This window comes from Salmo trutta, chromosome 25 (assembly GCF_901001165.1).
Source record: "Salmo trutta chromosome 25, fSalTru1.1, whole genome shotgun sequence".
In the NCBI taxonomy this organism is placed as follows: domain Eukaryota; kingdom Metazoa; phylum Chordata; class Actinopteri; order Salmoniformes; family Salmonidae; genus Salmo; species Salmo trutta.
The window spans coordinates 6033281-6056553 of record NC_042981.1 but is presented as its reverse complement, the minus strand read 5'-3'; the positions used below and the strand labels follow the sequence as shown (position 1 = coordinate 6056553).

The 23273-nt window shown below is 44.5% G+C and overlaps 1 protein-coding gene across 5 annotated transcripts in view; it reads left to right on the top strand.

Annotated features, from left to right (window-relative positions):
• Nucleotides 1–2653: 2653 nt before the first annotated feature.
• Nucleotides 2654–23273, top strand: part of si:ch211-132f19.7 (adenylate cyclase type 8) — a 28853-nt gene continuing 8233 nt past the window's right edge. For 2 of the 5 annotated variants that reach the window (XM_029712732.1, XM_029712730.1), the window contains exons 1-10: nt 4351–5256; nt 12598–12798; nt 15216–15461; nt 18996–19224; nt 19490–19639; nt 19796–19926; nt 21246–21357; nt 21481–21608; nt 22133–22532; nt 22998–23186. In XM_029712732.1, coding sequence (XP_029568592.1) covers nt 4994–5256; nt 12598–12798; nt 15216–15461; nt 18996–19224; nt 19490–19639; nt 19796–19926; nt 21246–21357; nt 21481–21608; nt 22133–22532; nt 22998–23186 — 2049 coding nt within the window. In that variant the 5' untranslated portion in view covers nt 4351–4993. Of the gene's footprint in view, nt 3884–4349; nt 5257–12597; nt 12799–15215; nt 15462–18995; nt 19225–19489; nt 19640–19795; nt 19927–21245; nt 21358–21480; nt 21609–22132; nt 22533–22997; nt 23187–23273 lie in introns of those variants that run through there. The other 3 variants (XM_029712731.1, XM_029712733.1, XM_029712734.1) reach the window with 3 other exon arrangements.

The window sequence follows — 23273 nt, the reverse complement described above, 5'->3', positions numbered from 1 at the left end:
GAAATTTCAGGTGTTCTTTTCAAACAGCTTTTACACTAAAAGGGCAGTATCATCATTTTCACAATTTCACAGTATTATTCCAACCTCCATAGTGTGGAAATATATATATAAAACACAGAAAAATCACGTTTTTGACTGCACTGGGCCTTTTAAGGTACAACTAAGACATGAGAAGATGGATGATTTAGCCTGAGTAGTGAGCATGGTATTTAAACACGCAGACAGATGTGTATATGAAATCCATACTATTTATATTTTTATATCACCACCAGAAGAGGGAACATATACTGTATGACTATAAAGATATGTAGTGGTACTTCCAGACCTGTGTAATATGTATTGAACTATGATTTGTTTCTTTCATCATGTATAGTATGTTTATATATGTGAATATTTATGGTGATGATTTATCTATTTGATAAGAGGATATTTATTGAACTGAATTGTTACTGTGAAGCATGTTTTGAACCAGGCAGAGCAGAGCACAGTGAGTGAACAATGACAACAGAGTGAGTGATCACTAGCTTCGATACCGTGTGGTAGATACGGTGTGTTTACCTTGATTAGCTCTGTGAGAGACTGTGTGAATGAATAACAGGGAGTTATGATGTGTTAGCGTTGACGTATTAGTAAGTGTGAAGACGTGACTGGGGGGGGGGGGTGATACCTTGTCTCCAGCTGTGTGACTGGCTGGGTTGGGGAAGGTACCTTGTCTCCAGCTGTGTGACTGGCTGGGTTGGGGAAGGTACCTTGTCTCCATCTGTGTGACTGGCTGGGTTGGGGGTGATACCTTGTCTCCAGCTATGTGACTGGCTGGGTTGGGGGTGATACCTTGTCTCCAGCTGTGTGACTAGCTGGGTTTGGGGTGATACCTTGTCTCCAGCTGTGTGACTGGCTGGGTTGGGGGTGATACCTTGTCTCCAGCTGTGTGACTGGCTGGGTTGGGGGTGATACCTTGTCTCCAGCTGTGTGACTGGCTGGGTTGGGGGGGTGATACCTTGTCTCCAGCTGTGTGACTGGCTGGGTTGGGGGAGGTACCTTGTCTCCAGCTGTGTGACTGGCTGGGTTGGGGGAGGTACCTTGTCTCCAGCTGTGTGACTGGCTGGGTTGGGGGGGGTGCCTTGTCTCCAGCTGTGTGACTGGCTGGGTTGAGGGAGGTACCTTGTCTCCAGCTGTGTGACTGGCTGGGTTGGGGGAGGTACCTTGTCTCCAGCTGTGTGACTGGCCGGGTTGGGGGGGGGGTACCTTGTCTCCAGCTGTGTGACTGGCTGGGTTGGGGGGTTACCTTGTCTCCAGCTGTGTGACTGGCTGGGTTGGGGGGGGGGGGTACCTTGTCTCCAGCTGTGTGACTGGCTGGGTTGGGGGGGTGATACCTTGTCTCCAGCTGTGTGACTGGCTGGGTTGGGGGAGGTACCTTGTCTCCAGCTGTGTGACTGGCTGGGTTGGGGGAGGTACCTTGTCTCCAGCTGTGTGACTGGCTGGGTTGGGGGAGGTGCCTTGTCTCCAGCTGTGTGACTGGCTGGGTTGGGGGGGGGTACCTTGTCTCCAGCTGTGTGACTGGCTGGGTTGGGGGAGGTACCTTGTCTCCAGCTGTGTGACTGGCCGGGTTGGGGGGGGGGGTACCTTGTCTCCAGCTGTGTGACTGGCCGGGTTGGGGGGGGGGTACCTTGTCTCCAGCTGTGTGACTGGCTGGGTTGGGGGGGGGTACCTTGTCTCCAGCTGTGTGACTGGCTGGGTTGGGGGTGATACCTTGTCTCCAGCTGTGTGACTGGCTGGGTTGGGGGGGGTACCTTGTCTCCAGCTGTGTGACTGGCTGGGTTGGGGGTGATACCTTGTCTCCAGCTGTGTGACTGGCTGGGTTGGGGGTGATACCTTGTCTCCAGCTGTGTGACTGGCTGGGTTGGGGGGGTACCTTGTCTCCAGCTGTGTGACTGGCTGGGTTGACTGTCAGTTACTGGCGTCAATTAATATTTTGTCTATTAATGTTCTGTATTATTTCATGTTTTGTGTGGACCCCGGGAAGTGTAGTTGCTGCTTTTGTAACGGCTAACGTGGATCCTATTACTGTAAAGAAATAGTATGTTAGAGTAATTTTTACAGGAGGCTTCCGTATTACAGTTAATAACAGTATTTTTCAACATTTTGCCCATAATGCAGTGCAGTATGTAAACATTATTAAAGTGACCACTTACTAAAGTGACTAGTGATTCCATGACTGTTTTTTATTTAAAAAAATATATTTAACTGTTATTTAACTAGGCAAGTCAGTTAAGAACAAATTCTTATTTACAATGACGGCCTACACCGGCCAAACCCGGACGACACTGGGCCAATTGTGCGCCGCCCTATGGGACTCAATCACGGCCGGATGTGATTCAGGCTGGATTCGAACCAGGGACTGTAGTGTCACCTCTTGCACTGAGATGCAGTCTCTTAGACCGCTGCACCACTCGGGAGCCCCAGCCTTGAGTCGTCTTGGGTATGACACTAAGCTTTTCACACCTGTATTTGGTGAGTTTCTCCCATTCTTCTCTGCAGATCCTCTCAAGCTCTGTCAGGTTGGATGGGGAGCGTTGCTGCAAAGCTATTTTCAGGTGTCTCCAGAGATGTTTGATCGGGTTCAAGTCCGGACTCTGGCTGGACCACTCAAGGACATTCAGAGACTTGTCCCGAAACCACTCCTGCGATGTCTTGGCTGTGTTCTTGGGGTCATTGTTCTGTTGCAGTATCTAAGGTGCAGGATAGGGTAACCAGGTGGTAGCCTGGCTAGTGACCGTGACTAAAGTTCAGGGCAGAATTCTGGGTGGAGGCTATTTAACAGTCTGATGGCCTTGAGATAAAAGCTGTTTTTCAGTCTCTCGGTTCCAGCTTTGATGCACCTGTACTGACCTCGCCTTCTGGATTATAGTGGGGTGAACAGGCCATGGCTCAGGTGGCTGAGGTCCTTGAGGATCTTTCTGGCATTCCTAGGCTGGCCTCTTGGTGGCAGGATGTGATTGGATGGTCCCTGACCTCAAGGCATGCTGAGTATAATCTGGATAAAAGGCTGACCAGGCTGATTAAAGCACGTCAGGCACACTGCCATATGATTATATGCACACACACACACACACACACACACACACACACACACACACACACACACACACACACACACACACACACACACACACACAGGTGACTTCACTTGGACTCAGTCTAGCCATGACTGGACAACTGAGATGACTCTCCTTTCTCTTTGTTCCTATGTCCTATATTGGCTCTCTGTGGATTAGTGGAGCCAAAGTGGTGGTGCAGTACACGCCCAGCCAGGCCCAAAAGCAGAGCAGGTCAGGAAAGGCCAGGGAGCTTTGGGCCCATCTGTTTAGCTCATTACCTTGGCTCAGGGCTAAGAGCAGCACCACTAAACCCTTTCCACTCTGTGACGGGATGCCAGTGACAGCCTGTCCTTTACCTCACCTTACTTTAATACATTACACTTATCTATCCACTGGACTGGACTGGACTGGCTCTGTTTGGCTTTTTGCCCCATGCTGAATCTTTTAAGGAGGTTATTATGCTCTGGATGTAAAATATATCTGACAGGATAGAAGATTGTGAGAAGGAGAGGGTTAACTGATCGCTAAGTGGGTTAGCAGAGAAACAGGAAGAGAAGAGGAGAGAGAGGACTGCAGAAGAAGAAGACTTCTGAAGTGGTGTATTTAACAATAACATGAGAGGCAAAGAGGATGTTGTTCTGAGCAGGAGCAGGTTAACTGGTGTCTGATGGGAGAGTCATGTCGTTCCATAGAACTACCACGCTGAATTCTAGATCTCATGAGGAGACAACACGCTCAGTGGCTGGGTGTACACGCCTCATCACCACCCCAAATCATCCACAATGGTAAGTTACACCCGCTTTTCCACATGACACATACATAACATTTAACCTCACAGATTTCTACTTTTAAGTATGATCGGTAGAGAAGAGGTTGTAATTCCACACGCTAACTGTCTGTGGTGCTGTATCTGTGTATCGGTAGTCTGTAGGAGAGTAGCCACACACTCTCCACCATGTTAAACACATCAAGGCATGTCCCTTCATCATCATCTTCACTATCATCTGTGGAGTAAAGTGTCGACTTAGTTTTCCCTGCACTAAAAGCCAGTAAATTGTGTCATTGATCAGTGTGTCGGCTGCTGGGGGGGGGGGGGGGGGATCTACATTCTGAAGAGGCTATGGGCCTGAATGGGAGGGTCAGGGTTAATATGGGCCTGAATGGGAGGGTCAGGGTTAATATGGGCCTGAATGGGAGGGTCAGGGTTAATATGGGCCTGAATGGGAGGGTCAGGGTTAATATGGGCCTGAATGGGAGGTTCAGGGTTAATATGGGCCTGATTGGGAGGGTCAGGGTTAATATGGGCCTGAATGGGAGGGTCAGGGTTAATATGGGCCTGAATGGGAGGGTCAGGGTTAATATGGGCCTGAATGGGAGGGTCAGGGTTAATATGGGCCTGAATGGGAGGGTCAGGGTTAATATGGGCCTGAATGGGGGGTTCAGGGTTAACATGGGCCTGAATGGGAGGGTCAGGGTTAACATGGGCCTGAATGGGAGGGTCAGGGTTAATATGGGCCTGAATGGGAGGGTCAGGGTTAATATGGGCCTGAATGGGAGGGTCAGGGTTAACATGGGCCTGAATGGGGGGTTCAGGGTTAATTTGGGCCTGAATAATACTGCACAACGAGCAATGAGTAAGTGAATCGCTGCTGAGGTAAGTTTCTCAAAGACGAGCCAAATCACAAAGTGTCTGGACCTTTCTGGAACACTCCATTTACATAACAAATAGAGATTTACTTCAGAAATAGGATAAATTCTCCTTGAACTCTTTCTATACGCTCTTTCTTCGTAGGCCGATGTGTTTGCACTCTCAGTCTCTGACACGTCCTTGGACATTCTGATCCCCTACACCTGGACCAAATCACCTCAACGTGGCGGTCCAGAACGGCGTAGCCATGGCTACCTGTGAGGTGGAGGACAGCAGGTGCGAGCCACGGCGCTCCAGTGACGTCACGCTGCAGCCGCCAGTCCTTTCTGTTCACATCAGTCCTGCCATTTCCCCGAGCCTGCGGAGGAAACGGCTGATGTGGCAGAGCGCCATGCGGCACGTCATCGACCGGCACGACCTCTACCCTCCAACCTCTGACCTTGAGAGAGGGACAGGGGGAGCAGGGACCCGCATAGTGCTCACAGACGCTTACATCAACGACATCAACAGGTGGGTAGAAAATGGCAGCCGTGCATCACCCAGTGTTGGAAGCTGTGCACCTAAACTATAAACCATATATACTGCATGTGCTTAGCGGTGTATGCCACTGTAAAAGTATTCAGACCCCTTGACTTTTTCCACATTTTGTTACATTACAGCCTTATTCTAAAAATTTTTAAATTAGTCTGTAATCATTGCAAAGTGCTGAATAAAGGGTCTGAATACTTATGTAAATGTGATATTTTATTTTTTATAAATTTGCAATTTTTTGTCATTGTGGGCTATTGTGTGTAGATTGATGAGTGGGGGGAAAAAAACGATTTAATACATTTTAGAATAAGGCTGTAATGTAACAAAATGTGGAAAAAGTCAATATGTCTGAATGCTCTCTGAATACACTGTGTGTATATATATATATGTACCCAATTGTCATACTTGAGTAAAAGGAAAGATACCTTAATAGAAAATGACTCAAGTAAAAGTGAAAGTCACCCAGTAAAATACTACTTGAGTGAAAGTCTAAAAGTATTTGGTTTTAAGTATCAAAAGTAAATGTTTAAATAATTTCAAACCAGACGTCACCATTTCATTTTTTTTTTATTCATTTACGTAAAGCCAGGGACACACTCCAACACTCCAGACATAATTCACAAATGAAGCATGTGTGTTTAATTAGTCCGCCAGATCAGAGGCTGTAGGGATTACCAGGGATGTTCTCTTGATAAGGGCTGCAATTTGACCATTTTCCTGTCCTGGTAAGCATTCAAAATGTAACAAATACTTTTGAGTGTAGAAAGTACATTATTTTCTTTAGGAATGTTTTGGAGTAAAAGTTGTCAAAAATATAAATACCACAAAAAATTACTTACGCAGTACTTTCAAGTATTTTTACTTAAGTACTTTACAACACTGTATACTGTATGGGTTTAGTGGTATATGCCACTATATACAGTTGAAGTCGGAAGTTTACATACGCTTAGGTTGGAGTCATTAAAACTCGTTTTGCAACCACTCCACAAATTTCTTGTTATTAACAAACTATAGTTTTGGCAAGTCGGTTAGGACATCTACTTTGTGCATGATACAAGTAATTTTTCCAACAATTCTTTACAGACAGATTATTTCACTTATAATTCACTGTATCACAATTCCAGTGGGTCAGAAGTTTACATACACTAAGTTGACTGTGCCTTTAAACAGCTTGGGAAATTCCAGAAAATGATGTCATGGCTTTAGAAGCTTCTGATAGGCTAATTGACATCATTTGAGTCAATTGGAGGTGTACCTGTGGATGTATTTCAAGGCCTACCTTCAAACTCAGTGCCTCTTTGCTTGACATCATGGGAAAATCAAAAGAAATCAGCCAAGACCTCAGAAAAAAAATTGTAGACCTCCACAAGTTTGGTTCATCCTTGGGAGCAATTTCCAAATGCCTGAAGGTACCATGTTCATCTGTACAAACAATAGTACGCAAGTATAAACATCATGGGACCACGCATCCGTCATACCGCTCAGGAAGGAGACGTGTTCTGTCTCCTAGAGAGGAACGTACTTTGGTGCAAAAAGTGCAAATCAATCCCAGAACAACAGCAAAGGACCTTGTGAAGATGCTGGAGGAAACAGGTACAAAAGTGTCTTTATCCACAGTAAAACGAGTCCTATATCAACATAACCTGAAAGGCCGCTCAGCAAGGAAGAAGCCACTGCTCCAAAACCATCATAATTGTCACAGGCGTCGTATTGAACAGACCAAGGCGCAGCGTGAATAGTGCTCATTCTTGATACTTTGAGAAACACTTTACAAAATAACAAACGACCAACAGTTCTGTCAGGTACAATAACTAAACGGAAAATAACCACCGACAAAACCCAAAGGAAAACAGGCTGCCTAAATATGGCTTCCAATCAGAGACAACGAAAGACACCTGCCTCTGATTGAAAACCATACTCGGCCAAACATGGAAAACGAAACATAGAAATAGAAAACTACAACAAATTCCCCTAGAACCAAAAAACCCCAAAATACACAAAACAACCCCCCTGCCACGCCCTGACCATTCTACTATGGCAAATGACCCCTTTCACTGGTCAGGACGTGACAATAATAAAGCCAGACTACGGTTTGCAACTGCACATGTGGACAAAGATCTTTTTGGAGAAATGTCCTCTGGTCTGATGAAACAAAAAGGAAATAGTTTGTCCATAATGACCATCGCTCTGTTTGGGGGGGGAAAGGGGGAGGCTTGCCAGCCGACGACACCATCCCAACCGTGAAGCACGGGGGGGGGGGCAGCATCATGTTGTGGGGGTGCTTTGCTGCAGGAGGGACTGGTGCACTTCACAAAATAGATGACATCATGAGGCAGGACAATTATATGGATATATTGAAGCAACATCTCAAGAAATCAGTCAGGAAGTTAAAGCTTGGTCACATATGTGTCTTCCAAATGAACAATGACCCCAAGCATACTTCCAAAGTTGTGGCAAAATGGCTTAAGGACAACAAAGTCAAGGTATTGGAATGGCCATCACAAAGCCCTGACCTCAATCCTTTAGAAAATTTGTGGGCAGAACTGAAAAAGTGTGTGCAAGCAAGGAGGCCTACAAACCTGACTCAGTTACACCAGCTCTGTCAGGAGGAATGGGTCAAAATTCACCCAACTTATTGTGGGAAAACTGAGTTGAAATGTATTTCGCTAAGGTGTATGTAAACTTCTGACTTCAACTGTATGTACTGTATGTGTTTAACGGTACCGTGCCTTTCAAAAGTATTCATCCCCCTTGGCATTTTTCCTATTTTGTTGCATTACAACCTGTAATTTAAATGTATTTTTATTTGGATTTCATGTAATGGACATACATAAAATAGTCCAAATTGGTGAAGTGAAATGAATTTGTTTCAAAAAAAAGAAAATGGAAAAGTGGTGCGTGCATATGTTTTCACCCCCTTTGCTATGAAGCCGGTAAATAAGATCTGGTGCAACCAATTACCTTCAGAAGTCACATAATTAGTTAAATAAATTGTGTACAATCTAAATATCACATGATCTGTTACATGATCTCAGTATATATACACCCGTTCTGAAAGGCCCCAGAGTCTGCAACACCACCAAGCAAGAGACACCATGAAGACCAAGGAGCTCTCCAAACAGGTCAGGGACAAAGTTGTGGTGAAGTACAGATCAGGGTTGGGTTATTAAAAAAAAACTTTGAACATCCCACGGAGCACCATTAAATCCATTATTAAAAAATGGAAAGAAAATGGCACCACAACAAATCTGCCAAGAGAGGGCCGCCCACCAAAACTCACAGACCAGGCAAGGAGGGCATTAATCAGAGAGGCAACAAAGAGACCAAAGATAAGCCTGAAGGAGCTGCAAAGCTCCACAGCGGAGATTGGAGTATCTGTCCATAGGACCACTTTAAGCCGTACACTCCACAGAGCTGGGCTTTACGGGAAGAGTGCCAACAGAAAAGCCATTAAAGAAAAAAATATACAAACACATTTGGTGTTCGCCAAAAGGCTCCAAAACATATGGAAGAAGGTACTCTGGTCAGATGAGTCTAAAATTGAGCTTGTCTAGCGCATACCCAACTCCTCTCATCACCCCGAGAACACCATGCTGTGGGGATGTTTTTCATTGGCAGGGACTGGGAAACTGGTCGGAATTGAAGGAATGATGGATGGCGCTAATACAGGGAAATCCTTAAGGGAAACCTGTTTCAGTTGTCCAGATTTGAGACTGGGACGGGGGTTCACCTTCCAGCAGGACAATGACCCTAAGCATACTGCTAAAGCAACACTCGAGTGGTTTAAAGGGAAACATTTAAATGTATTGGAATGGCCTAGTCAAAGCCCAGACCTCAATCCAATTGAGAATCTGTGGTATGACTTAAAGATTGCTGTACACCAGCGGAACCCATCCAACTTGAAGGAGCTGGAGCAGTTTTGCCTTGAAGAATGGGCAAAGATCCCAGTGGCTAGATGTGCCAAGCTTATGGAGACATACCCCAAGAGACTTGCAGCTGTAATTGCTGCAAAAGGTGGCTCTACAAAGTATTGACTTTGGGGGGGTGAAAAGTTATGCACGCTCAAGTTTTCAGTTTTTTTGTCTCATTTCTTGTTTGTTTCACAATAATAAAAAATATATTTTGCATCTTGAAAGTGGTAAGCATGTTGTGTAAATCAAATTATACAAACCCCCAAATAATCCATTTTAATTCCAGGTTGTAAGAAAACAAAATAGGAAAAATGCCAAAGGAGGTGAATACTTTCGTAAGGCACTGTATATGCCACTATGTAAACTCAGCCAAAAAAGAAACGTTCCTTTTTCAGGACCTTGTCTTTCAAAGACAATTCGTAAAAATCCAAATAACTTCACAGATCTCCATTGTAAAGGGTTTAAACACTGTTTCCCATGGTTGTTCAATAAACAATTAATGAACATGCACCTGTGGAACGGTCGTTAAGACACTAACAGCTTACAGACGGTATGCAATTAAGGTCACAGTTATGAAAACTTAGGACACTAAAGAGGCCTTTCTTCTGACTCTGAAAAACACCAAAAGAAAGATGCCCAGGGCCCTGTTCATCTGCTTGAACGTGCCTTGGGCATGCTGCAAGGAGGCATAAGGACTACAGATGTGGCCAAGGCAATAAATTACAATGTCTGTACTGTGAGACGCCTAAGACAGCGCTACAGGGAGACAGGACGGACAGCTGATCGTCCTCGCAGTGGCAGACCACGTGTAACAACACCTGCACAGGATCGGTACATCCGAACATCACACCTGCGGGACAGGAACAGGATGGCAACAACAACTGCCCGAGTTACACCAGGAACGCACAATCCCTCCATCAGTGCTCAGACTGTCCGCAATAGGCTGAGAGAGGCTGGACTGAGGGCTTGTAGGCCTGTTGTAAGGCAGGTCCTCATCAGACATCACCGGCAACAACGTCGCCTATGGGCACAAACCCTCTGTCGCTGGACCAGACAGGACTGGCAAAAAGTGCTCTTCACTGACAAGTCGTGGTTTTGTCTCACCAGGGGTGATGGTCAAATTCACGTTTATTGTCGAAGGAATGAGCGTTACACCGAGGCCTGTACTCTGGAGCGGGATCGATTTGGAGGTGGATGGTCCGTCATGGTCTGGGGCGGTGTGTCACAGCATCATCGGACTGATCTTGTTGTCATTGCAGGAAATCTCAACTCTGTGCGTTAACCTCTCTTGAGTATGTGGGACGTGACCGTCCCTCCTGCGGGACACACTATTCAACAGCCAGTGAAATAGCTCCAAATTCAAAACAACAAAAATCTCATAATTCAAATTTCTCAAACATAAAACTATTATATCCCGTTTTAAAGATACACTTCTCCTTAATCCAACCACATTGTCCGATTTCAAAAAGGCTTTACGTTGAAAGCATAGGATTAGATTATGTTAGCACATCACCTTGACAAGAAAAACCACACAGCCATTTTCCAAGCAAGGAGAGGCGTCACAAAAAAAACAGAAATACAGCTAAAATGAATCACTAACCTTTGATGATCTTCATCAGATGGCACTCATTTTACTTCATGTTACACAATACATGTATGTTTTGCTCGATAAAGTTCATATTTATATCCAAAAACCCCATTTTACATTTGCGCGTGATGTTCAGAAAATGTATTGCCTCCAACATATCCGGTGAATGAGCACATCAATTTACAAAAATACTCATCATAAACGTTGATAAACTTTACAACAGTTATTGAAAGAATTATAGATACACTTCTCCTTAATGCAACCGCTGTGTCAGATTTCAAAATAGCTTTACGGCGAAAGCACATTTTTCAATATTCTGAGTACAGAGCTCAGCCATCAAAAGCAAGCTATACAGTTACCCGCCAAGTTCTGGAGTCAAAGAAAGTCAGAAATAGTATTATAAATCTTCACTTACCTTTGCTGATCTTCGTCGGAATGCACTCCCAGGACTCCCACTTCCACAAGAAATAAACTCCATATTTATGTCCATATACCTCATTTTTTGTTCGCGCATTCAGTCGAGTTATCCAAATGCGCCATGCTTGCGCATTTTGTTGAGACGAAAAGTCCAAAAAGTTATACTACAGTTTGTAGAAACATGTCAAACGATGTATAGCATCAATCTTTAGGATGTTATTATCATACATCTTCGATAATATTCCAACCGGACAAATCCTTTGTCTTCAGAAAGGAAAAAGAAATCACCTCCCGCTGACGGCCACGCGCATGAATGATCTAATGGCCAGACACCTGTTTGAAATGACTGTCATTCCCTTCCAGTTCACAGTAGAACCCTGTAACAACGTTCTAAAGACTGTTGACATCTAGTGGAAGCCTTAGGAACTGCAAAATTACCCCTAAGTCACTGTAGTTTGAATAGGGAATCAATTGAAAAAACTACAAGCCTCAGATTTTCTACTTCCTGGTTGGATTTTTCTCAGGGTTTTGCCTGCCATATGAGTTCTGTTATACTCACAGACATCATTCAAACAGTTTTAGAACTTCAGAGTGTTTTCTTTACAAATCTACTAATAATATGCACATCCTACCTTCTGAGCCTGAGTAGCAGGCAGTTTAATTTGGGCACGCCTTTCATCCCAACGTCAAAATACTGCCCCCTACCCTAGAGAAGTTAATGGAAAGACATCCTCCTCCCTCATGTGGTACCCTTCCTGCAGGCTCATCCTGACATGACCCTCCAGCATGACAATGCCACCACGCACAGAACGAGCAGTATGGCTGATTTCCTGCAAGACGGGAATGTCAGTGTTCTGCCATGGCCAGCGAAGAGCTTGGATCTCAATCTCTTTGAGCACGTCTGGGATCTGTTGGATCGGAGGGTGAGGGCCTGGGCCATTCCCCCCCAAAATATCCGGGAACTTGCAGGTGCCTTGGTGGAAGAGTGGGGTAACATCTCACAGCAAGAACTGGCAAATCTGGTGGTCCATGAGGAGGAGATGCACTGCAGTACTTAATGCAGCTGGTGGCCACACCAGATACTGACTGTTACTTTTGATTTTGACCTTCCCCCTTTGTTCAGGGACACATTATTCCATTTCTATTAGTCACATGTCTGTGGAACTTGTTCAGTTTATGTCTCAGTTGTTGAATCTTGTTATGGTCATTGAAATATTTACACATGTTAAGTTTGCTGAAAATAACGCAGTTGACAGTGAGAGGACGTTTCCTTTTTTTGCTGAGTTTTTATACAATATACTGTGTGTCTCATGTGTTCCATATACTTGGAGGAAGCACGTTCAGAAATACTTATTATGTACTTACTTATAATATACTTATAATCATATAGTGATTGATCAACAGGCAGATCCGCAACAAGGCGTCTCGGGGTGGAGCGGGACATAAGCGGCGTTCATCTGTAGCTCGTATCCACCCAGCCAATCAGGACCGAATGTCCACGGTGACCCAGAAGAGCAGCGACTCCCTCAGTGATGCTGACTACTTTGTCTCCTGGGAGTCTACAGTGAGAGGGGTCTTCCTGCCTGCCCTTCATCACACCTTCAAGTAGGACACGCGATCACGCACACACACAAACTTTCAAGTAGGAAATACACGCACACACACACCTTCAGGTAGGACACACACGCATGTACGCAGGTACACTAAGGTGTGTGTGCGTTCGTGTGTCTTTGTCAAACTAAATCAAATTGTATTTGTCGCATACTTGGTAAACAACAGGTGAAATGCTTACTAACGGGCCCTTCCAACTAACGGGCCCTATTTTCTCTCTCTCGCTGTCTCTGTGTCTCTCTCTCTCTCTCTCTCTCTCTCTTTTTGTTTCTCTCCCTCTGTGTGTGTGTCTCTCTGTCTTTCTCTCTGTGTGTCTTTCTTAACAATGCAGAGAGAAAACAAGATATGAAGGGACTTTAGTGGTCTAATAATTGGTTAATCTGCCTACTATTTCAAATGAATACCATTGTATAAGGACACCAGTAATCATTTTGTATTCAAGGAGTACAATTAACTTGAACCTCTAATTAGTAGTTTAGCCTCCGTTCATCAAGTCTCATATCAACAATCTTAAAGGATACGTAAGGTCTTTAATTTTCTTAGAGCGTTTATCAAAGCAAGGGAAAACTTATTTATGAAGATAGGATTTATTATTATGCCAAAAAACACACAATAAAAATAAATATTATGATTGATCTATTGAGATTATAATTTAGCGATGTTGAATAGTCAAGGATGGAACACAGAGAATGCTGCCATATTTACTGAGTCACTGGTCAGGATCTCTCTCTCCTCTCTCTCTCTCTCTCTCTCTCTCTCTCTCTCTCTCTCTCCCCCCCCCCCCCCCCCCCCCCCCCCCCCCTTCAACCCGTGTCGTTACCATCTATTGGTGCAGTCAGCTTTGTGTTGCAGCACACGGTATAAAGTTGTCCAAGACCCCACCTCTTGTGGGCCATTGATTCTTCAGCAAAGTGGCTGTCCATTTTTCTTCATACCTTGTCAGTGTTCCGTCTCCGTGAGGAAGATGTGTCTCTCTTGAGTTCAGAGGTCATTTCCTAAAGTTCTGTTTCAGTCCAAGATTGACAACTCTTAGTCATGCCTACTCTCCTCTCTCCCTCCTGCAAGACAAGTCTCTTTCTCCTCCCAAGTCGATTACATTTTCCATTTCGTCTGTGTAGTTGGGGACCCGACTTAGACCGGTTTTCTCCTGTCTGTCTCTCGGCTGAGTTTTAAACTGCGTTTCCAAGGAGATGGGATCATTCGTCCAACGGGCATGACCTCGTCTAGTGGAATTTGAACTCCTTTGATTCTCCTCCATCTAATTCCTGTTTAGTAAGTCCTCTAATTTATAGGGAAGCTCACAGAAGGCGGCCTTTATTGGCTGGACAATGTGACATTGGGAACGCCTTGTTGATTTAACGTTCATATGAGATAAACCTGTATGAGATAAACATGTATGAGATAAACCTGAGATTTCCTCATAAGTGTTCACAGATTTTCTTTTTTCCTGTACAGAGAATAATTTCACAATCTTAAAAAAGAAACAAGCAATCCATAGATTCTAAACATGACTTGAATAAGTCTTAATATAATAAATAAGATTTTAAAAAAAAATAAGATTTTATGTTATAGTGAAATGCATATTCTACTTTTTTAAAAGCAGAGGAAAAATATCACAATGTATATTGGGTTCAAACCAGAACATGTTGTGAGCTTCTCAGTTTAATAAGAACCATGGTTAATGTGTTCTGGCTCTGTTGGCTCCCTTTTATCTCTTTGTTCACACAGAGATGTTTTTGACTCTGCATTTTGCCTCGTTCTCTTCCCAGGGGGCACTCAGGGTCTTAAAGAAAGGTGGTGAACAGATGAGCTTTGGTCTCTGGTGGCCTTTATGGCCCTGTCATATAATGAAGCACATTCCAGTGGCTCTTGTAACACACTCAAGGGCGGGACGGGTGACCCTGGATCCTGTTTTAATGTGTAATTGTAAATCACCCCCATTGCGCATGGCCCTCCTCGTGGGCCCTTGTCACAACAAATAGAAAAAATAACACAAGGAATAGATACACAATGAGATGGCTATATACACAGTGTACCAGTACCGATTCTATGTGCAGGAGTGTGAGGTAGGTATGTACAGTACGTTCAGAAAGTATTCAGACCCCTTGACTTTTTACACATGTTGTTACGTTATAGCCTTACTCACACAGCTGTCCGGAACAGCTGGTGCTCTCATGCATGGTTCAGTGTTGCTAGCCTCGGATCGAGCATAGAAGGTATTTAGCTCGTCTGGTAGGCTGGCGTCACTGGACAGCTCAGGGCTGGGTTTCCCTTTTGTAGTCTGTGATAGTTTTCAAGCCCTGCCAAATCCGACGAGCTTCAGAGCTGGTGGATTCGATTGTTTGATGATTTGTTTGATGTGTGCCTGCGTACGTCTGTGTGTGTGTGTGTCTGTGTGTGTGTGTGTGTAGGTCTCCCGACCTGGAGAAGTTGTACCAGCAGCATGCATCAAGCCAGAGGATAACCTCTCTGGTTTTCACTAATGTTATCGACATCATCACCAAACTACACATCCTGGGTCTGACCCTATGGGCGGGGCCTCAGAGCCTGGACACAGCCAATGGTTGGCTGGTCGGCCTGTTCATCGCTCTGGGGGCTGGACTCTGCGTGCTGGTGCTCTGTTCTAAGGGGATGATGTCATCGCCAGAGTGGTTGAGGTGCGACAGGTGTTTAAGATGGTCGTCTACTCCAGTATTGGGACCTCGATTTTATATTGTTCTAATTCCAGACATTCAGTTACATAGCATTGTTTAAATATTCCCCATGTTATGTTAATGAGGAGCCAATATGGCTGCCATAGAATGTTGTAGTGTCATGTTAATATGGAGCCAACATGGCTGCCATAGAATGTTGTAGTGTCATGTTAATGTGGAGCCAACATGGCTGCCATAGAATGTTGTAGTGTCACATAATGCATAATTTAAAGCTCAACGTCCCAACTCTCTAAATATATGGGTCTGTTGGGATCTCTTTTGAATGTTGGGAAAATTAGATTTTGCAACCATGCTTTGTGTTCATGTATGTATGTATGTACAGTGGCTTGCGAAAGTATTCAACCCCCTTGGCATTTTTCCTATATTGTTGCCTTACAACCTGGAATTAAAATGGATTTTTGGGGGTTTGCATCATTTGATTCACACAACATGCCTACCACTATGAAGATACAAAATATTTTTTATTGTGAACAAACAAGAAATAAGACAAGAAAACAGAACTTGAGCGTGCATAACTATTCACCCCCTCCCCCAAAGTCAATACTTTGTAGAGCCACCAAGTCTCTTGGGGTATGTCTCTATAAGCTTGGCACATCTAGCCATTTTTGCCCATTCTTCAAGGCAAAACTGCTCCAGCTCCTTCAAGTTGGAGGGGTTCCACTGGTGTACAGCAATCTTTAAGTCATACCACAGATTCTCAATTGGATTGAGGTCTGGGCTTTGACTCGGCCATTCCGAGACAATTAAATGTTTCCCCTTAAACCACTCAAGTGTTGCTTTAGCAGTATTCTTAGGGTCATTGTCCTGCTGGAAGGTGAACCTCCGTCCCAGTCTCAAATCTCTGGAAGACTAAAACAAGTTTCCCTCAAGAATTTCCCTGTATTTAGCACCATTCATCATTCCTTCAATTCTGACCTGTTTTCCAGTCCCTGCCAAAGAAAAACATCCCCACAACATGATGCTGCCACCACCATGCTTCACTGTGGGGATGGTGTTCTCGGGGTGATGCGAGGTGTTGGGTTTGCGCCAGACATAGCCTTTTCCTTGATGGCCAAAAATATCAATTTTAGTCTCATCTGACCAGAGCACCTTCTTCCATATGTTTACGGAGTCTCCCACATGTCCTTTGTCCAACACCAAATGTGTTTGCTTATTTCTTTTTTTAAGCAATGGCTTTTTTTCTGGCCACTCTTCCGTAAAGCCCAGCTCTGTGGATTGTACGGCTTAAACTGATCCCATGGACAGATACTCCAATCTCCGCTGTGGAGCTTTGCAGCTCCTTCAGGATTATCTTTGGTCTCTTTGTTGCCTCTCTGATTAATGCCTGGTCCGTGAGTTTTGGTGGGCGGTCCTCTCTTGGCAGGTTTGCTGTGGTGCTATATCTTTCCATGTTTTAATAATGGATTTAATGGTGCTCTGTGGGATGTTTCTGATATTGTTTTATAGTCCAACCCTGATCTGTATTTCTCCAAAACTTTGTCCCTGACCTGTTTGGAGAGCTCCTTGGTCTTCATGGTGTCACTTGCTTGGTGGTGCCCCTTGCTTAGTGGTGTTGTAGACTCTGGGGCCTTTCAGAACAGATGTATATATACTGAGATCATATGACAGATCATGTGACACTTAGATTACACACGGGTGGACTTTATTTCATTAATTATGTGGCATCTGAAGGTAATTGGTTGCACCAGATCTTATTTAGGGGCTTCATAGCAAAGTGGGTGAATACATATGCACGCACCACTTTTATTTATTTTTAAATTTCACTTCACCAATTTTGACTTTTGTGTTTGTCCATTACATGAAATCCAAATAAAAATACATTTAAATTACAGGTTGTAATGCAACAAAATAGGAAAAACGCCAAGAGGGGTGAATACTTTTGCAAGGCACTGTATGTATGTATGTACAGTTGAAGTCGGAAGTTTACATACACCTTAGCCAAATACATTTAATCTCAGTGTTTCACAATTCCTGACATTTAATCCCAGTAAACATTCCCTGTCTTAGGTCAGTTAGGATCACCACTTTATTTTAAGAATGCAAAATGTCATAATAATAGTACAGAGAATCATTTAATTCAGCTTTTATTTCTTTCATCACATTCCCAGTGGGTCAGAAGTTTACATACACTCAATTAGTATTTGGTAGCATTGCCTTTAAATTGTTTAACTTGGGTCAAACGTTTCAGGAAGCCTTCCACAAGCTTCCCACAATAAGTTGGGTGAATTTTTGACCCATTCCTCCTGACAGAGCTGGTGTAACTGAGTCAGGTTTGAAGGCCTCCTTGCTCGCACACACTTTTTCAGTTCTGCCCACAAATGTTCTATAGGACTGAGGTCAGGGCTTTGTGATGGCCACTCCAATACCTTGACTTTGTTGTCCTTAAGCCATTTTGCCACAACTTTGGAAGTATGTTTGGGGTCATTGTTCATTTGGAAGACCCATTTGCAACTAAGCTTTGACATCTTGACTGATGTCTTGAGATGTTGCTTCAATATATCCATATAATTTTCCATCCTCATCATGCCATCTATTTTGTGAAGTCCCTCCTGCAGCAAAGCACCCCCACAACATGATGCTGCCACCCCTGTGCTTCACGGTTGGGATGGTGTTCTTCGACTTGCAAGCATCCTCCTTTTCCCTCCAAACATAACGATGGTCATTATGGCCAAACAGTTCTATTTTTGTTTCATCAGACCAGAGGACATTTCTCCAAAAGTACGATCTTTGTCCCCATGTGCAGTTGCAAACCGTAGTCTGGCTTTTTTTATGGTGATTTTGGAGCAGTGGCTTCTTCCTTGCTGAGCGGCCTTTCAGGTTATGTTGATATAGGACTCGTTTTACTGTGGATATAGATAATTGTGTACCTGTATCCTCCAGCATCTTCACAAGGTCCTTTGCTGTTCTGGGATTGATTTTCACTTTTCGCACCAAAGTACGTTCCTCTCTAGGAGACAGAACACGTCTCCTTCTTGAGCGGTATGACGACTGCGTGGTCCCGTGGTGTTTATACTTGCGTACTATTGTTTGTACAGATGAACGTGGTATCTTCAGGCGTTTTGGCTGATTTTATTTTTATTTTCAAATGATGTCAAGCAAAGAGGCACTGAGTTTGAAGGTAGGCCTTGAAATACATCCACAGGTACACCTCCAATAGACTCAACTGATGTCAATTAGCCTATCAGAAGCTTCTAAAGCCATGACATCATTTTCTGGAATTTTACAAGCTGTTTAAAGGCACCGTCAACTTAGTGTATGTAAACTTCTGACCCACTGGAATTGTGATACAGTGAAATAATCTGTCTGTAAACAATTGTTGGAAAAATTACTTGTGTCATGCACAAAGTAGATGTCCTAACCGACTTGCCAAAACTATAGTTTGTTAACCAGAAATGTGTGGAGTGGTTGAAAAACGAGTTTTAATGACTCCAGACTACGTGTATGTACATTTCCTACCTCAACTGTATGTGGTCCTAGGTACATGGCTCTAGCCAGCTGGTTGTCCCAGACAGTGCAGGTGTTGGGAGGTGTGGTGGGGGGGTTGGAGAAGGACCAGGCCTGGTATGTCCTCTTCACGCTGTTCTCCACCTACACCCTCCTGCCTCTCCCCTTGCTCTGGTCCCTCTCCACCGGCCTGCTCACCGCCACGCTGCACCTCCTGGTGGAAACCGTTCACCACTACGACGACACCGCGCTCTACAGAAAGGTCAGAGGTCAACTCAGACTCCCTCCCTCTGCCTTCCTCTCTCTTCCTGACTCTCTTTCATGCTTCTCCTCTTCTTCCTCCTCATTTTCCTCTTCCTCCTCCTTTTTGTGTATGTGTGTTTGGTCTCAGGTGTGTTTAGTGTGTACTAACCGTGTGTGTGTGTGTGTGTGTGTGTGTGTGTGTGTGTGTGTGTGTGTGTGTGTGTGTGTGTGTGTGTGTGTGTGTGTGTGTGTGTGTGTGTGTGTGTGTGTTTGTGTGTGTGTAGGTTCTGGCGAAGGGCTTGTTGTACCTGGGTATGAACACAGCAGGTTTGTTCATCCACTACCTGTCAGACCACACACAGAGACAAGCCTTCCTGGAGACACGACGCTGCATTGAGGGACGAGTACGCCTGGAGAGGGAGAACCAGAGACAGGTAGAGAGACCGTGTGACTGACAGACAGACAAACAATATCACAGGGTGATTGACTGATTGTTGGGAAGGGCCCGTTAGTAAACATTTCACTGTTAGTCTCTACACCTGTTGTTTACCAAGCATGTGAGAGAGTCACACGGTACCTGTCCTCCTCAGGAGCGCTTGGTGAACTCCATCATTCCGCGGTTCGTTGCCTTGGAGATGATCGCTGACATGTCCAACATGGATGATGACCTGTTGTCACAGCAGTTCCACAAGATTTATATTCACCAGTACAAAGACGTCAGGTAAACACACACACACATCTACTGTTCACACACACATCTACTGTACACACACACATCTACTGTACACACACACATCTACTGTTCACACACACATCTACAGTAAACACACATCTACAGTAAACACACACATCTACAGTAAACACACATCTACAGTAAACACACACATCTACAGTAAACACACATCTACAGTAAACACACACACACATCTACTGTTCACACACATCTACTGTACACACACACATCTACAGTAAACACACATCTACAGTAAACACATATCTACAGTAAACACACACACATCTACTGTAAACACACACACACACACACATCTACTGTACAAACACATCTACTGTACAAACACATCTACAGTAAACACACACACATCTACTGTACAAACACATCTACAATAAACACACACATCTACAGTAAACACACACACACATCTACAGTAAACACACATCTACAGTAAACACACATCTACAGTAAACACACACACACACACACACACACACACACACACACACACACACACACACACACACACACACACACACATCTACAGTAAACACACACACATCTACTGTACAAACACACCTACAGTAAACACACACACACACACATCTACAGTAAACACACACATCTACAGTAAGCACACACACATCTACAGTAAGCACACACATATACAGTAAACACACATCTACAGTAAACACACACACATCTACTGTACACAGACACACACACACACATCTACAGTAAACACACACACACACATCTACAGTAAACACACACTCTACAGTAAACATACATCTACAGTAAACACAGACACACACACACACACACACACACACACACACACACACACACACACACACACACACACACACACACACACACACACACACACACATCTACAGTAAACACACACACATCTACAGTAAACACACACACACACATCTACAGTAAACACACACACATCTACAGTAAACACACACACACACATCTACAGTAAACACACACACACATCTACAGTAAACACACAAATCTACAGTAAGCACACATCTACAGTAAACACACACACATCTACTGTACAAACACATCTACAGTAAGCACACATCTACAGTAAACACACACACACACACAAACACATCTACAGTAAACACACACAGGCTTGATCCAGGTCCAGAAAGCTTGTTAAGCTGGTTTTCAAGTCCTGGACTGAAAAGCATTGTAACTTCTCCACTGAAAGCTGTTTTTCATTCCAGTACTAGACCTTGTCTGGGTTGTGTCTGCCCTGTGTAATATATTTCTCTCTTTCTCTGCAGTATTCTGTTTGCTGATATAAAAGGCTTCACATCTCTGTCCATGGTCCTGTCGGCTCAGGAATTGGTCCGGACGCTCAATGAGCTGTTTGGACGCTTCGACCGCCTGGCTGAGGTGAGACCATAAGGTCATGTTATCCTGAACTCAGTAAGCAATTCATGAAATTCAATCAGAGTATGTTTCATTAGTTTGTGTGTATATGTGTGTGTGTGTGTGTGTGTGTGTGTGTGTGTGTAGGAGCACCACTGCATGCGTATCAAGATCCTTGGGGACTGTTACTACTGTGTATCCGGAGTCCCAGAGCCAGAGACGGCTCACGCCCGCTGCTGTGTTGAGATGGGCCTCTCCATGATCAGCACCATAAAGTACTACACACACACACACACACACACACTATGTATACACACACACACACAAATAACTATGTATATACACAAACACACACACAACTATGTATACACACACACACACACACACACACACAACTATGTATACACACACACACAAATAACTATGTATATACACAAACACACACACAACTATGTATACACACACACACACACACACACACACACACACACACACACACACAACTATGTATACACACACACACAAATAACTATGTATACACACACACACACACACACACAAGCACACACACAAGCACACACACAACCACACATACACACACAACCACACAACCACACACACAACCACACACATACACACAACCACACACACACACACACACATACACACACACACACACACTAGTCATGATCAAAACTTTTCACCCCAACTTTAATCTGGAATTCATCAATATTGTTATAATATATTGTTCCTAGTAGATTGTGTTTTCAACAGTCTGTCTCTCCTTGCTGACCTGTAGGTATGTGCGAAGGGAGCTGAAACATGAGGTGGACATGCGTATCGGTGTCCACTCTGGCTCAGTGCTGTGTGGGGTGCTGGGGCTGCAGAAGTGGCAGTTTGACGTGTGGTCCTGGGATGTGGACATCGCTAACATGCTGGAGGTGGGAGGGGTGCCGGGCCGTATCCACATCTCCCGGGCAACGCTGGACTGTCTGGGCGGGGTCTATGAGACGGAAGAGGGGCGTGGCCACGAGAGGAACGAGTTTCTACGGAAACACAAAATCGACACGTTCCTGATTCGTCACGCGCCCACGGAGGAGGCTCCTGCCCAGAAGGCTCGCCGGCCCAGTCGAGATGACACCATTCATGCTGGCTGGAGTACTGAGCTGCCGTTTGGAAACATCATCGGAATGAACTGTGTAGGTGACCTCTAACCCCTGCCTCCTAACCTTTACCCTCTACCTCAGAGCGGAAGAGGCAAAGCGAGAGGGCTGAGTGCGACCCCAAAATCTGTCAGTGCAAAAAATTAAGAGCTAAGAAGTTTGAATTGGGGGATTGTTGGTATGGAGAACAATGAGAGAGTGTCGAATTTGGTCAACATATACTCCAATTGATAATTATTTGATTATTTGATCCAATAGAAGTTTTATAATTCTTAGGTTATGACGACTGGACTGATGTACTGTACGTGGACGCATGTGGCATCCTGGCAACTTTGAGAAAAGCGATTTTGTGCCTGGATGCTCATTGGCTAGAATTTTCCCACCTGCCTTCTGCCTTTGCTGACATTTATTCTCATTGTTAGAGAGTCTATTGTCAGTTATAGATCCTCTTTGTCTGGCCTTTACCTAACCTTTGACCCCTAACCTCTCACCCCTGACCAGATCCTGGCGACCTTCAGCAACGGCTCTCTGGCCCAGTTACCTAACCAGCTGGCGGCTCAGCGGACGGGGACGCGTGAAGTCAACAAGAGGATCCGCCGGGCCATCGAGGTCCGGAGCAGCGAACGCATGAGACAGGAACACATCACCACCTTCACACAGGAGTTCAAGGACACACACATCGAGGGCAAGGTAGGGGCCCACAACAGAAACACACACAGAGGCAAGGTAGGGGCCCACAACAGAAACGCACACTGAGGGCAAGGTAGGCTCCCACAA